At 29.7% G+C, this 14985-nt stretch overlaps 1 protein-coding gene across 19 annotated transcripts in view; it reads right to left on the bottom strand.

Moving 5' to 3' along the window:
- Window positions 1-1457: 1457 nt before the first annotated feature.
- Window positions 1458-14985, bottom strand: part of LOC148622040 (uncharacterized) — a 56697-nt gene continuing 43169 nt past the window's right edge. For 10 of the 19 annotated variants that reach the window (XM_088571541.1, XM_088571528.1, XM_088571534.1 and 7 more), the window contains 7 exons: window positions 13836-13862; window positions 12618-12646; window positions 11475-11497; window positions 11030-11162; window positions 10137-10351; window positions 3011-3074; window positions 1458-2593 (listed from right to left, as the gene is read on the bottom strand). In XM_088571541.1, coding sequence (XP_088427667.1) covers window positions 3018-3074; window positions 10137-10351; window positions 11030-11162; window positions 11475-11497; window positions 12618-12646; window positions 13836-13862 — 484 coding nt within the window. In that variant the 3' untranslated portion in view covers window positions 1458-2593; window positions 3011-3017. Of the gene's footprint in view, window positions 2594-3010; window positions 3075-6333; window positions 6474-8920; window positions 8997-9906; window positions 10352-11029; window positions 11163-11474; window positions 11498-12617; window positions 12647-13835; window positions 13863-14985 lie in introns of all 19 variants that reach the window. The other 9 variants (XR_015920542.1, XR_015920541.1, XM_088571542.1 and 6 more) reach the window with 7 other exon arrangements.

Raw genomic sequence — 14985 nt, forward strand, 5'->3', positions numbered from 1 at the left:
AGATATTTTCTTTGTAATCTGAGCTGTATTAGCCAAGAGTCCATTATTATTTTTTGTATATTGCGTTGTTTTTTTAACAATCTAATTAAAATTATACCTATCAATTGTTCCAGAAGTCACTGCATGTAGGATCTAACACTACATTCTACTTTGTTCAGATGACCTTTTTCAAAATCCTCAGGTTTTTCCCTTCGAATAATGCTTTAAATGTATGTATGATTTTATTTACTTTATGTTCTTTGTTGTGTATGTCTGTTTTGCATGTCTGGTCTTTGTTCCTGGATTACATTCTTTTGATTACCGCTATAACCTTGGTTCCCTTGATTACTCTTTAAAACCATGAAAAATGAAATCTGATTGGCTGATCAGAAAGGTCATCAGAACAGAAAGTTAAATGATAATATATGTTGTGAAGTGACTCAAATTAAATTTAAATATGAATGGTGAATAAGTGGACAATAGTCATGTTTAAAAGGTAAAAAAAAGGAATTAAATTACGATTAAAATATAAATAAAACATACAGAATATAAAGAAAATGAGAAAGTAGAATGGAGTGTTGTTAAATCCTACATGCAGTGACTGAAAAGAACAATCAATAGGTCTAATTTTAATTAGATTGGTTTCCAATTGCAGGTATTTCATTATTTACAGTTTTTTTTTTTATATGCTGGTCTCTTGATGGATATTGAAAACCACTTTTCTTTCACAAGTTGTATGATAACTCAAAAACATTTTGAGGAATTTAGATAATGTTTTTGTAAAGCATCTTCATGGAACCAAATTTCCTTTCATATTTCACTGTTTGCGTTTTTTCTTTTTGAGTTATTTGTGGAAATTTGAACACCAAAAAAAGGGAGGATAGGTGTATGATGTGCTTCAGTGCAGTTGTTCATTCAATATACTTCAGACAACTATAAAACAGGCTTTGAGGAACTTTTGAAAGCCTGATTCCTTTGTCTTCTGGAACAGGGTTATGTTGCTAATAGATTGAAGTCATCACTACAGAAGTTTTATGGTTGTTATCATGAACTCGTGGATTGTTACAGTGTATTCATCTGCGCCATGAAAACTGATTTGTTTAATGTGTTATAGTTTTCCTTTCCTCTTTCGACTACCCTGGACTTGACTTTTTGCGAGCAACTCGGCAGGTGTTTCTAGAAAAGCAGAGTGCACCTGGTCCATGTTCCCAGTTTTTAGTGGAGTCCAAGTTGCTCATATGCTTTTGTTACTTTGTATGTATTATTTTAGTTACTTTATGCTCTTTGTTGTGTATGTCTGCTTTCCATGTCTGGTCATTGTCCCTGGATTACATTCTCTTGATTACTTCTAGAACCTTGGTTCCTTTGATTACTCTTTGTCTATGTGTGAAAAGTGCACATACTTTAAAATCTTATCTTGTGTGGTTTTTTTTTATTGCATATTCATTTTTGTCCATACCATCAACAAAAGAAACACATTTAGACACTAAAATAAATGCATTTAATAAACATAAATGTTCCTATACATGTATTACATACAGAAACTAAAATTTTGATTATTTCAAAAATGGATAATAAAATCTTAAATCAAAGTCAACAATAAATAAGATATAAATAATTTATCTAAAACAACTATTAAAATGAAGAGTTGATCACAGGAAAGTATAAATCTAAGTAGCCACAGATTAATGCCTATTTAAGTCAATGACCTTGAAATGTCATTGTTTACAAAGGATATCATTCACTGATATGACTTGAAGGGAATAATTTGTCTAGTTCAACAATAGACTGATTTCTTTTATATCCTAGATAATGATTAAAGACAAAGATAAATTATGAAGGGAACTAACATAAAATTTATCTAGAAATATTCAGAGAATTTAAATGTCTTGTAAGTAATAATATCAGCCTATTGCCCTGTACATCCAAATACTGTTGTGGTGCTTTTAATACTGGGCTAAGATGTCAAGCTTGATCCCAAGTCAAGTTTTCTATGCTGGCCATTATACAAAGTCAAAATAAAAGCAGCTATTGAAAATATTAAATAGTACTGGATTAGTTAATTAGTAAAACAAACTATTTTTGGCACATTTGAATAAATTAAACCCTCCAATATCAGAGGTGTTTCCAAACTTCAAAAACTAGCACACTCTTATTAACTTTCCATTACAAGTATTGTCAGGCATGAACAGCTAAACTTCTGAGACATTAATTTTACCTATAATTGCTTACTTGTTTGAAATAATAGATCAAAAGTACTACCTACCACTATTAACCAACTAATAAACCTGAATGATTGGTAAATTCAAATCTTCTCACATTTTGTAACCAAACATCTGGAATGATTTAAACAAATAAATGGTACTGGTAATGATACAGATCAGGATGGATACAGATGAAATGAAAAGAGGTAAAAAAAGTTTGCTGTAAATATTCTGGAGTAACTATAGTTAAATATACATATACTCATATCACAGTCTATAAATGAACCCTGTTGGATTGGATAATAAATATAGAACAGGGTGGGTATCACAGTCAACAAATCACATGACCCTGCTGGAAGGTAATACTGGTGGTGTCTGGGTACTCCTACATTTCAAGAACCTTTCTGTATCTACAATGAGAATAATAAGGGAGGTGATGAACTAGCAAAACATCAATGAATTAAATATCAGATACATGCATAAAATTATGTTTTTTTCTGACTATCAAAACTTCCAACAGTTGAGCCCAGATAAGAACACATTAGAATTTTTGTTCGAAAACTTTTTTTTTTATGTTTTAGCAATACATATTTAGCATTAATTTTCTGTAGTATAGTGTACTTGTGAAAGATTAATTTCAATACTGAAATCTAAGAAAAACAAGCTGTGAAGAATTTAATATTTAACTACTACTCCACAATTATATATATATTTGAAGTCAAAAGACAAGTGTAATTCAAACTGAACATTCACCACTTTCTAATTTACTTTGAGTGTTCCAAGCCAACACATATATGGAGTGCAAATCAAATAGACAATGTTCATACTTATTAATCATGACTCTTTAAAAGTCACATGAGGTTTTAATTCTCTGGAAGTTCCCTTCTTAGTCTAAAACATGATACATTGAAACACAAAAGTTACTAGGATTCAACATTTGGTCGTATACCTGTGTGAGTATAGAACGTAACTAACAAAACTGAAACAAGATAGTGATTCATGTAACTTTTACTTGCATTTCATGGTACAGTGGAACTTGTCTATTCCAGCACAACTAGGGTTCAAAAACTTCTGTTAGATTCAATGTGTTAATGGAATGTATAGGCTGACAGTTAAAGTTTCAATTTTTAATATGACAAAAAAAATTCAAATACACAGGGTAATACAATAATCAGATTACACATGTTCCACGGTACACTGAAGACACTTGTAACCTGTTTCCAATATGTACAGCTTCTCAGTTATCTTACACAGACATTAGTATCAGTAACGAGAGGGTGACACACTTTAAGTTATGAAGTCAAGTAGGATAAAGGGTGTATTGAGAAAATATTGTAGGATGGAGATAATTGACCAAAAAAAAAAAAAAATAAGGCTCATTACCTGTCTACAAATAGGGCTCAATTTCACCACTAACTTCCCTCTGGCTACAGTCAAACATGAAGACTTTGTGATAATTCAAAGCAGGGGTACTAGATACTTAAAATTAAAATTTATTTTCGGTTTTATAATATCAAAATCTCTATGTGATTAAGTTGTGTTGTTCTGGTGGAAATTTTTGGTGAAATTGAAAGGTAATGATGAACTCTAAGGAAAATCTATTGTTTAAAAGGGTTTTAGAAAAAGATCTGTGTCACCCCCTAAGCTTTAGCATTAACCAATCACCAGTTGGAATTGAAGTTTTAGAATGAACTAAAATACTGAAAGACAATACTTCATTCTTTCACATATATTACACACACTCATCATGCATCAAACTACATCAACATGCATATACATAATTAGATACTAGTCTACAAGGTTAAAAGGTCTTACCATGTTTTTAATAAGCAATAGTTACATACAGTTAATTTTTTGAAAAAATCTCTACTATAATACAGAATAAAGTATATCAAATTAACTAAATGATTTGCTTTCAGAAAAATGAATTTATAACCAAAAAAAAAAAAAAAATTCTTTAATGCAATTTTCTGTAAATAGTTTCATACACCAAACTTTAGAAGGCAGTATAAAATTTACATAGCTCATTTAAAGCTGCAATTTAAAGATAAAAAAAAAAGATAAACATGTTGCCTTTAAGTTAGAAAACTGATGTAACTAATGCTTTCCAAAGAAACATGACCCAAATAAATAAAGAAAAAATAAAACAATTTAACTTAATTAGAAACATAAATATTATACCCACAACACACAAAGTAGTCCAGTTAAATGGTGTCATCGTTAGCTGCATCATTATCAAACCCGCGTCATACCTCAGGCAACCAGAAACTGAGATATCCTTGTTTATATTGGGTGTTCTATTATAGTTATACATAGTGCACTGATGGGAAAGTTTATGTTAATGATAAATGCATGATAAATAGGTAATTTGGTGATATACTGGGTAGAAAAGTATATGTATAAAAAAGATGTCTATTGTCTAGTATACAACTAGAAAAAGAAATCTAAAAATATGCTAAATTATGTGTCCTGTAGAATTTTTCCTCACTTTCACCCCAAAGTATCACTCCTTCCATTCTTAATACATATACCACTTATCTTTCACTTCTAAGATCTCACAAATTGTTTATACCAGAATCTTTCTATACTTTTCATTTCTGAGTTCCCAACATCTCCTCATACACTGGAGTTCAGTTTTTTAAGATAAATCTCTAAAAAAGGCTTTTGATTTTTTTTGTAGGTTTAAGTATCTAGGGTATAGAAAGCCCTTCATATATGTTTCCTGCTAAAGCAGAAGCTTTACAAATCTACCAGAACATAGAAACCCAAAGGATGATTATATATAATGAGACTTTGAGATTACCATGCAAATTGGTTATAGTGCAAGCAAAATTGGACCTGCTGAGTTCATTATAATCATTGTTATGGAAATATGCTATTATCTTGTGTGGCAAACACATCACTCTAGACTTAAATTTTATCAATTATAAATGAAATGCTATAATTAGAATAAGAAATGATTTATAATTTTATTAAAATTCATGAACTTTAATATATCCTCTAATTTAATGGCAATTTCATTTATGAAAAATGTGGTTATATGTAAATGTGTTTATTTGATTCTTTAATGACACAAATACATATGAAAATGGAAAAAAATATTTAAAAAAAAAAACAAAACCAAAAAAAACAAACAAGCAACTTGTAGACTTGTAGCCATATGTCCCCTGATGCAGCAAAAAAAGTTAAAAGTGCGAAAGTCCCATAACTCCTGTAAAAATTTTTGAATCAAAATGGCTGCACAAACTGATCAACAAAAAATGGTGACTAACAATCCAACAAAACATAAGCAAAATCCATCAAGGGGTTTCTAAGGAGATACATCCAGACAGATGGACAGGCACTGATATTTCTATGTTTACTTCAACATAGTGGCAGGGAACAAAAATTTGTGAAACTCAAGGCTTGTTGATCAAAACCCCTGTAATACCTAAAGAGTTGCATCCAGAAATTGTGCCTAAAGTGTAGCATGTACAAATTAAAAAAAGTCCCGTAACTCCTGTAAAGTTTGTCGAATCAAAATAGCAACACAGTATGGTCAACTTAATATAATGACTTACAATCCTAAGAAATTCAAAATAAATCTGTTGAGTGGTATTCCAGGATTTGCATCTACAAAGAGTTCCTATAGTGTAGCATGAACAATTCAACAAAGTCCCTTAACTCCTATTAAATTTTTCAAATTGGCGGTGAAATATGATCAACTACCCCAGGTACATGCAGTGACTAACAATCCTATGAAATTCAAACAAAATCCATTGAGTGACATTTGAAGGAGTTGCGTCCACAAAGGGTGACAGACAGATGGACACCAGCATTTCTATGTCACCTTCTAGGTGCGGTGGGGGACAATAACACTGAAATAATTACTGGTACCAGCATTTTTAATGTTTCTGTAATGAGTAGAATGTTGAGATGAGAGAGAAGACCTAATATGAATTAAATTTAAGAGCACATAGATTACTTGAATGATTTAGAGTGTGTTTAATGATTTGAGAAAAGTGTGATTAAGACACATGAATTATTTAAAGAAAAGTGCAAAATACAAATTTTGATGATTTTGAAAGTGCCAATGAAAAGAGTGAATGATAAAACAAGGATATCTCAATTTAGAAGTAGTCCACACATATAGCAAACTGTTCTAACTTACAATCTCTTTACACTGTAGTTTCAGTTTTTGCCTTTGATTCTGACCTCAGGTTTGCCTTCAAAAGGTCAGCGATAATCTTACTTGTAATTTTTGGTGGGCGTACAGAGAAAAGTGGTTTTGGGCGAGTGGCACGTTGTACGCTGAAAGGGAAAGAAGAAGAAAAAAATCATAAGTATTATTTGTAGTTACTAAGCAAATTAATGCAGACAGCTAATAAGAGTATATCTAATTAATAAAACACATATTTCTTCAAAATCAATCTTCATTGTTTGAATTCTACAAAAAAAAAAAAAACCACCTTGTTTCAAATATCATGTTCAAGTATCACAAGAAAAATATCAATCATTATTTTAGAAAAGAATTTATATGATACTTCTATAAATTTTGCTTGAAACATGTGTTTTATCCTACATCTCATTATACAATGATACTGAAAACAAAATTAAGGATTTATTTAAACAGTTTAAACCTAAAAATTTGTAACTTTTCTGTAACTTCAGGTACTTAATACAATTGTAAAATAAAAAAAAATGTTTTTTACTAATACATGTACCAACATTATACAAATTTTAGTATCAGAAGCATATGACTTAGTATTTTTAAATGCTTCCATGTAAAATTTCTTCTGTATAGATAAGATACTAAATATGAACATGAAAACTGAAAGCCTTGTAATTTGTGAACACTATCAATGTATAATAGTAACATACAAAGCCTAATCCACTAGCAAGTAAGCTATATATTACAGTCACATCCATATACTGGGGTACATACACAGGTAAAGTACTCCATTCTTAACAGGCAAAATTAAAATTCTCAGTAAGAAAAGCCAAAAATATTACAATACTGATCAGAGAATAGATCTCTCCATTTTCATGACAGAAGCATTTCTCACCAATGGAGAAAAAAAAATCAGGTAGCAAGAAATACTTGCCAGTGAGAACCACTCTATGACCACTATGCCTTTGATTCAGAGATGTGGTAACTTGACCTGTTATATGTACTAACAGAAGGATATCTGAGCAGCTGATTTCTATCACCACAGAACTAGACTTTTTGTTCTTGTCTGATGGTTGATATGTGTGCATTGTTTATCTGTTTTGTGTGTTGACATGGAATAAATAAATTCCAGGTAGGACCTTGTTTATAATGTTAAATCTTACTATAGATGCTTTCTGAAAAATTAATTGATTAATTAATTCCTAAAACAAATTAAGTTAAAAAAATTAAAACAATAAACACTAAAGCTAAAAAACTAAAATAAAATGAAATAAAAAATTATCTACAATTTCACCATCTAACTATGTATTCTGATTACAATTTTATATCCAGAACCTCTCACACATGCAGATGTCCTTAATATATTCTTTAGAAGGGTAACAATGTTCACTTTAAACAAAAAAGGCAGAAATAGAAAGCAGAAACAAAGCTTATCAGTACCAAATACCAATAGAAAGTCATATTACAGTATCAAAAGTATTATTAAAAATATTTGAATGCATTTGTATAAAATATCAATCCTTTTTATTATAAAACATAATTTCATTAGCTTGGAGTATCATAAAATCAAGTCAAACTAAGTAACTGGTGTGTTTTTTCAATGCTAGACTATTGCCTGTACAATTAGGAATGGTTTTTATCATTTCTGTGGTAACAAATTGAAGATATATATTAAGGACATGACATTAGTAGTAGTGACTGTTAGTTTTAACAAACACAAACAAGCCAACAAGGAAGGTAGATAATCTCATGGTGTTTTATTATTCTATTCTTGTTTTTATAGGAACTTAAAAAAATATATACAATGTCATTAGAATTATACATGTTCTTGTCTATAATTTGTTTAGCATATTTTTTTATATCCAGACAATACAAACACAGGGAATACACTGGAATTAAATACTTTTTAAATTAATATGATAAACATGCAAAATATAATCATGGCCTACATCATGGTGCATGTGAAAATATTTTTCTTCAGACTTGTATTTCATTAATATCATGTTTGTGAAAAGTGCAGTTATAAGATAAAGCTAGACAATATACATTGTAACGTTGGCAACACATAAAGCTTCACAACTGTGTGGACTGCAAAAACTTCACTTTCATACATTGTAATTTCAGACTTGAATTAATGACCTGAGTACAAAAACAGTCCACACAATTTCAAAGTCAACTGTACCAGGTCTTCAAAATCACACAGAATGGAAGAATAGCTCTGTTAAGAAAATCAGTAGAAACAGCAGCCATAATTCAAGTGGTTGCCGTAGAGTTTTTTCAATGAAATTTTCTAAAGTTTGGAAGATAGGCACATTTAACTAAAAACAAATTTCAAAAGACTGCTATTGCCTTATTATTATGAAAGAAACATACTTTGTAATTCCAACATTATTTTAAAGAATTTCTTCAAAAACATTGATTTAAGTTTTCTTTGTCTGAATACTACATTTTTTGAGTGTTAAGTCTTCTTCAGAAAAAGTCACATTATTCTAGACTACCAATGTAAAAAGGCATTTGCAATCTTTTGATATTTGTGTATTTGAAGCTAAGTTTTGTTTAGGTATTACCGATAGTGCCTACGTCTTACCCTAGACTTGGAGTACTTTTCTTCAAGTTTACGTTTTCGTAAACCAAGAAGGAAAAGTAAATGTGATCTATAACAACTGAAGAAAGGAAATATTGTGTTAAAGCAAACTATCACAAACTTAACTGGTTAAAACAACTGTTATACAACTATTGGCCAGACACACAAGCAGAGAAAAGAACTTTTCAAAAGCATCTTAACAAATAAGATCAAGTCTGGTAAATTCAAAAATTACATAAAGAAAATTTTAAACCTTTGAAATCTTTGAGTTGACTACTGTGTAAATATTGTAAAATTCAAGCCCAACAAGTGAAAATTTTCAGATATGCAATCAAAAACTTATAAAATAAAATGGAATATTTTTGTCAGACATCATTTTGATACCAAATTTTTTTAAAAAGGTTTCAATGCCTTTAAAATTGAACTCTATTAAAATGTTAAGATGTAATGTGTGAATTTATTACTGCATGCTAATTTGGTAGGGCACACAGAGGACCAATAAACATAGAGCTGACTTATTTTTTAGACTGTTTCTGAATTTACCATAGTAGTTCTGTGACAAAGAATGTTGACTGCAGTGATCTGACTTCTAACAGTTCTATTTTTATTCTTTACTAGTGTCAATACTACCAATTACTTAGATCAGAATAAAGCTCTAAAGTTTAATGCATGCAAAATGAATAAAAGACTCTTTTTGAAAAAATTATTCCAACTTAGATCTACCTTGCAAGTGGCTAGTTTGCAAAATCCAAATAAGTGCAACTGTGATTTCAAGACAGTGAGAAATTAAAAACCAAACCAAAAGATGAATAAACGTATAAATGATCTCAATCAACTTCAGGCATCATTTAAAAATTTTGTATTTACAAATTAAATATTGTGATAAAAATTTCTGATATTTTTTTCCAATGATGCATAAAGTTATAAAACCATGCAATCACACACACCCAACAGACTATATATAGAGTTTTGTACATAGTAAAACTTACTTTTGAATTAAAGCTGATATATCCCTTTGTTCCTGAGTATCAAGGTCTTCCAGTTCATCATAGTCTAACGATACTGCCACTCCGCCCTCTGCCTGATAACTTCTCTCATCCCACGAATGAAATGATGGTGCTGGACTACTTTGTGCTAAGGGGCCCTCATTTTCAGGGGAGATAACTGTCTGTTCTACACCATCTACTGAATCTTTAAGACCTTCCTCACTATCACTCACCTTTCCATCACTATCTTTAGGAGCAGCTGGGCCAAAGCTGCGACCTTTTGTAACAAGTCCCATTTTACTACTGCCTGATAAGGACAGTGGTTTAATTTTGCGTTCTGGGAAGGTGTTTCCAGTTTCTCCATAACTTCTGTACTTGGATATAAGTGACTGCAACCTATCTCCACTAGTTGATCCTTTGTCTGTTAAACTCCTTGATCTTTGAACATCTGAAAAAAGTATATACTGTAATTATTCTATTTCTAATATTTATTTGACTTATGATAACTAAACAAACAAAAACATAAATAAATGAAAATTACATTTAATTAAAATTTTATTGCACTTTCAAATATCAAATCAAACCAATGTTTTTCAGTTTTTGATCCGCAGATGATGGTGAATTTGTTTAATCATATTTCAAGGAATTCTAGATGTTAATTACAAGTAAATAAAAAAGAAAATTTGTTGAGATAAGAATAGGACCTTTGATCATTCATCAAACCATTTAGGACTAAAGGTAGTCAACTACTATCATCCCTTAAATTCAATATCAAACAAATATGCTTTATTTTATACCGACACATGTAAAATATCATATTAGTTTTGTTTTACTTGCAAAGTTTCAATTCTTATTAACAAAAATAACATCCTTGTAAGATTAAGGTTAAATATCTCTTATATTAACAAAGCTTATAAAAAATACCATATAAAACCATTCTACAGACCCATATAGAACCCAACAAAATCTGATAAAATAATTATAAATGACTGAACACGAAACCCTGAAATACTACCTGAACCTTATTTACTTACAATATTTAGAAAAGTATCAGGTAACATAAGAACCAGTTTTAACTTATCAATCCTACAGAGAGCCAAGGCACCACACTAAGATATTTACTTACAAGGTTGTGAGAAGAATTTTGTTCCATATAAACCATTCTTAATATTACTAACAGATTCATTTAAAATTTGTTTGTGTAATTTCATAAATGAATCTGCTGGTTTAAGTCTTTTAATGATCTCACTTTCTTTGGCCTAAAACATGATAAATGTATCAAAAAAGGCTGCAAATGGCATTTTTACTTGTTATCATATGTACTGTTCAAAGAAATGACTTACTCAGAAGCCTCTTTTAGGACAAAAAATTTGTTTAAGTATATTAATAATTTTGAAAAAAACAGTATTTAAGTTGAATTTAAAAAATGAAATTAAAAAACAAAAAAAGTCAACTAAACATGAGAAATGTATAACTGAGTGATATAGGAAGACATTTCCAAAAGGCAACATGACATCATGTCAAAAAAGGGAGATAACTCATACCACTTACTAATGTAATGAGAGTTATACCTTATTAGGTCGTAGAATAGTACCTGCAAAAAACCTGATTATTTTCACCATCATCTATTTATATGTTTCTATCACAAAAATAAATATTTTATACAACATTAAAGGTAACAACTGTTGTTTCTTCCTTGTCAATTTTAAAATGGACAAATTTTACTACCACAGTAGGAACAGATGTAGACCTACACAATACAAACAGAAAATGTTTAAAATCATAACATTTTGATTTACTTCAATTTGATGCTTCATAAATTGCATCTGAAAAAGTTCCTCACTTATACAGAATAAGCAAGTGAAATAGGGTAAAACATGCAATAATAAGCAATTAAGAAGTTTCACATAGTGCATTTCTAGAAAGCGAGAAACGGAAACATTCCATTATAATAGTATTTTATAGCTATATAATATGACAGGTTTAATTAAAAACAAGTATATATATATAGACATAAATATATATAGGGACATAAGGTTTTGTTTCCCCACAATTGACAATATTTATTCATCTAACTTCAACATATTGATTGGGAGACTTATCAAACTTATTCAGAGGCAGTGGAAATTCTATCATTGAATTTACAATATGTTCTATTGTGACCTCTGTCTTTAACATTATAGATTAAAATCTTTACCTATACAAGTCAACTACAAAGAAGCTTAAAATGGAAAGGAAACACTGAACTAGCTTAAAATGGACACTCCACTTCATATTGACAGGTTTTGAGCTTGTTCATTTACAATTAATGGACACAAATTTACATTTGCTTTATTCAAATCTAATTGAGATGCTATATCTTTGAAAACAGTTCATTCGAACAATCAAATGGGTAAGAATATATAGACAGATAGATAAGGAGACTTCTATACACCCTATAAAACATTTTTGTAAAGTATAACTATGGAGATACATTGATGTACTATTGGGATACAAAGTCTAGCCTACATTACTATAAATGTATTCATTTTCAGTGTCCGAAATTTCTTATTTTTTTAATTCATTAATATGACCACAAGTCATTGAAAACTTTACTTTTAAAGTAGAAAAATTATAAAAAATAATTTGTCTTGTATTACATGTACTGTTAGTGTAATCCAAGACCATTATGATAGACACAGTTTCAATCAACATATTTACAGCAAACAAACTACCTTTTCCAGTCTTACCATCTTCTGAACGTCTGTAAAAATAAAGTAAGTTATAATCAAACACTGAGAAATAAATACATACAATAGGAATAGCTACAGAATGTGTAATCCATTTGGAGGTTCAGCTTGGGAATTCTGCCATTATTTTAACATGCGTCTTTCTTTAACTTATCATTTCCTAACTGATATCTTTCTGTTTCTATTTATTTTACAACAAAATATCTCTATTACAGTGTTGTTGTTTATCTTAAAAGTAAAATGTTCATAATTGTCTTTCCAAAAAATAATAATTTCAAAATAAGTAAATACAACAGAATCAAGTAAGGAAAAGTATAATAGTCTGTCTCTTTCGCCAAACATGGGAATATGCAGAAAAATCAATGTTTAAAAAATTAAGAGGAAGGGTTGTAAAAATGAAATAAAACATGTGGGATGACAAGGGATGATATTTAAAAACACTTCAAGTAGTTAATGATATAAACTATCTATGTCTCAAACAGTTCTGATGTACTAAATCCATTTATAGTAACACTAAATACACACCTAGGACTACAAATAAAAATAATATGACCTACAAACTATTCCAAAAGATTAAAGAAAAATAAAAAAAAATGTTAATGGCGTGAAAGAGGGGAGGAAAGAAAATGATATGACATTGTGACAATGATGTGGACATTGTTATTGGAAGTTCAACATTGTTATCTGAAAATTCACTTGTACTAAAATTTGAATAAAATTCAAGTGGCTGCATATAAAACCATTCAAATCTTGCACACAGAGTATATAATATTGCACACCAGTTATTCATACCCTTGGGTTGACCCAGTGCAAAATGAAATGGAAATTAGATGATATATGAACAAAATAAATCAAGATTACTAATGCCAAAATTAAGTTGGTTTTAATCTTTAAGCAGGAAAGGAAAATTAGAACAAAATGTGGTACATATAAATCAATGATTAATATGTTAGACAGATATTCCTGTTATCAATTAAATTAAAATATATGTAAATAATAATAAACATTTCTAGACTAGGACTAGATTTTTTTTTATTTGAAAAAATAAAGTGCACCAAATTGCTTCTACTTATAAGATCTACTGATACATATGTCATGAAGGGGCTCAATGAATGAAAAGATAAAAATGACAGAAGAAATGAGAGAAACGAAACAAAGAGTTCCATGAAGATGTGAAGTGTAAAACGTGAAAACTAAATAGACCTTGGAATTCTAGATCTTCCTGCTCTCCTAAAATAAAAGTTATTCTATGATAAACCCTTATTCATATAAATTATTCTTCTTATTTAATGTTCTTATGAATATTCTGTTTTCACTAATCTAAGTACATGTAACACAGGCTCTTAGATGGGAAACTGGAACTAGTAGAAATCTTCAGCCATTTATCATAATATGGGTTGTTCTAGATCTGAATGAGGAGAATTATAATGCAGGAGAAATAGATAACACGCCTGCTTTTACATCTATTTTGAGATTACCAAATAATTCCAAAATTTTTGCTTGACTTTGCTCTTATATTTAAATATTACATACAAAATATGTATCTATCATTGCCAATATAGTAATATTTTATATTAATTCATATCCAGAACAACTGACAGTAGCTTAAAGACCTACGGTTTAATAGGTAGGGAGGAGTCACACTTATGTTACCTCTTCCAAATTCTTACAAAAGCCATTTATATAAATCAATACAAAACAGTTGTGCGATACAATATATTTTAATTTAAGATTTTTATTTGTTTACTTTTTTAGATATACAAAAAACGATATCATCCATGTAAAGTAATGTGGACTGCCACATGTTAAAAAAAAAAAAACATAATGTCATGATTTAAAAAAAAGATTTTCACTTTTCTACAATATGATTATTCCAAAAAACTACGTTAAAAAAAATCATTTTAACAACTATTCTTGACACTCTGCATGGATTACAATGTGGACAGATTGGCCCCATATAAATTAAATGAACCTCAGCTATGCTTCGGTTTAGGAAATTGTTTGGGGCAACCAACCAGTCCATATTGCAATGACCCTCAGTATAATGAACTGTCTGCTAAATATTCAGTTGTAGCAGTTTGTTTTTTTTCTGTGTTCACAGAGTACTTATTTTCATAGTTTTTGTGGTTTGGCAATACCCAAAATTCAAAATTCCTGAAGAAATATTTTGCTCATTTGTTTTTTCTTGCATGCATCAATTTATTGACATACCTGACTATCTTTTTGACCACATGCTATTTACTAATTAAATAATGATCTTTTAACTGTAGTATTTGGCATTGTAATTATATTAAAGCAATGCATTATTAACAAAATATAAGAAATCTTGGCCAGGGTTTGCTTGACACTTCAA

The sequence above is a fragment of the Perna viridis genome, chromosome 3 (assembly GCF_037379345.1).
Source record: "Perna viridis isolate PV_CMFRI_1.1 ecotype Kerala chromosome 3, ASM3737934v1, whole genome shotgun sequence".
NCBI classification, from domain to species: Eukaryota; Metazoa; Mollusca; class Bivalvia; order Mytilida; family Mytilidae; genus Perna; species Perna viridis.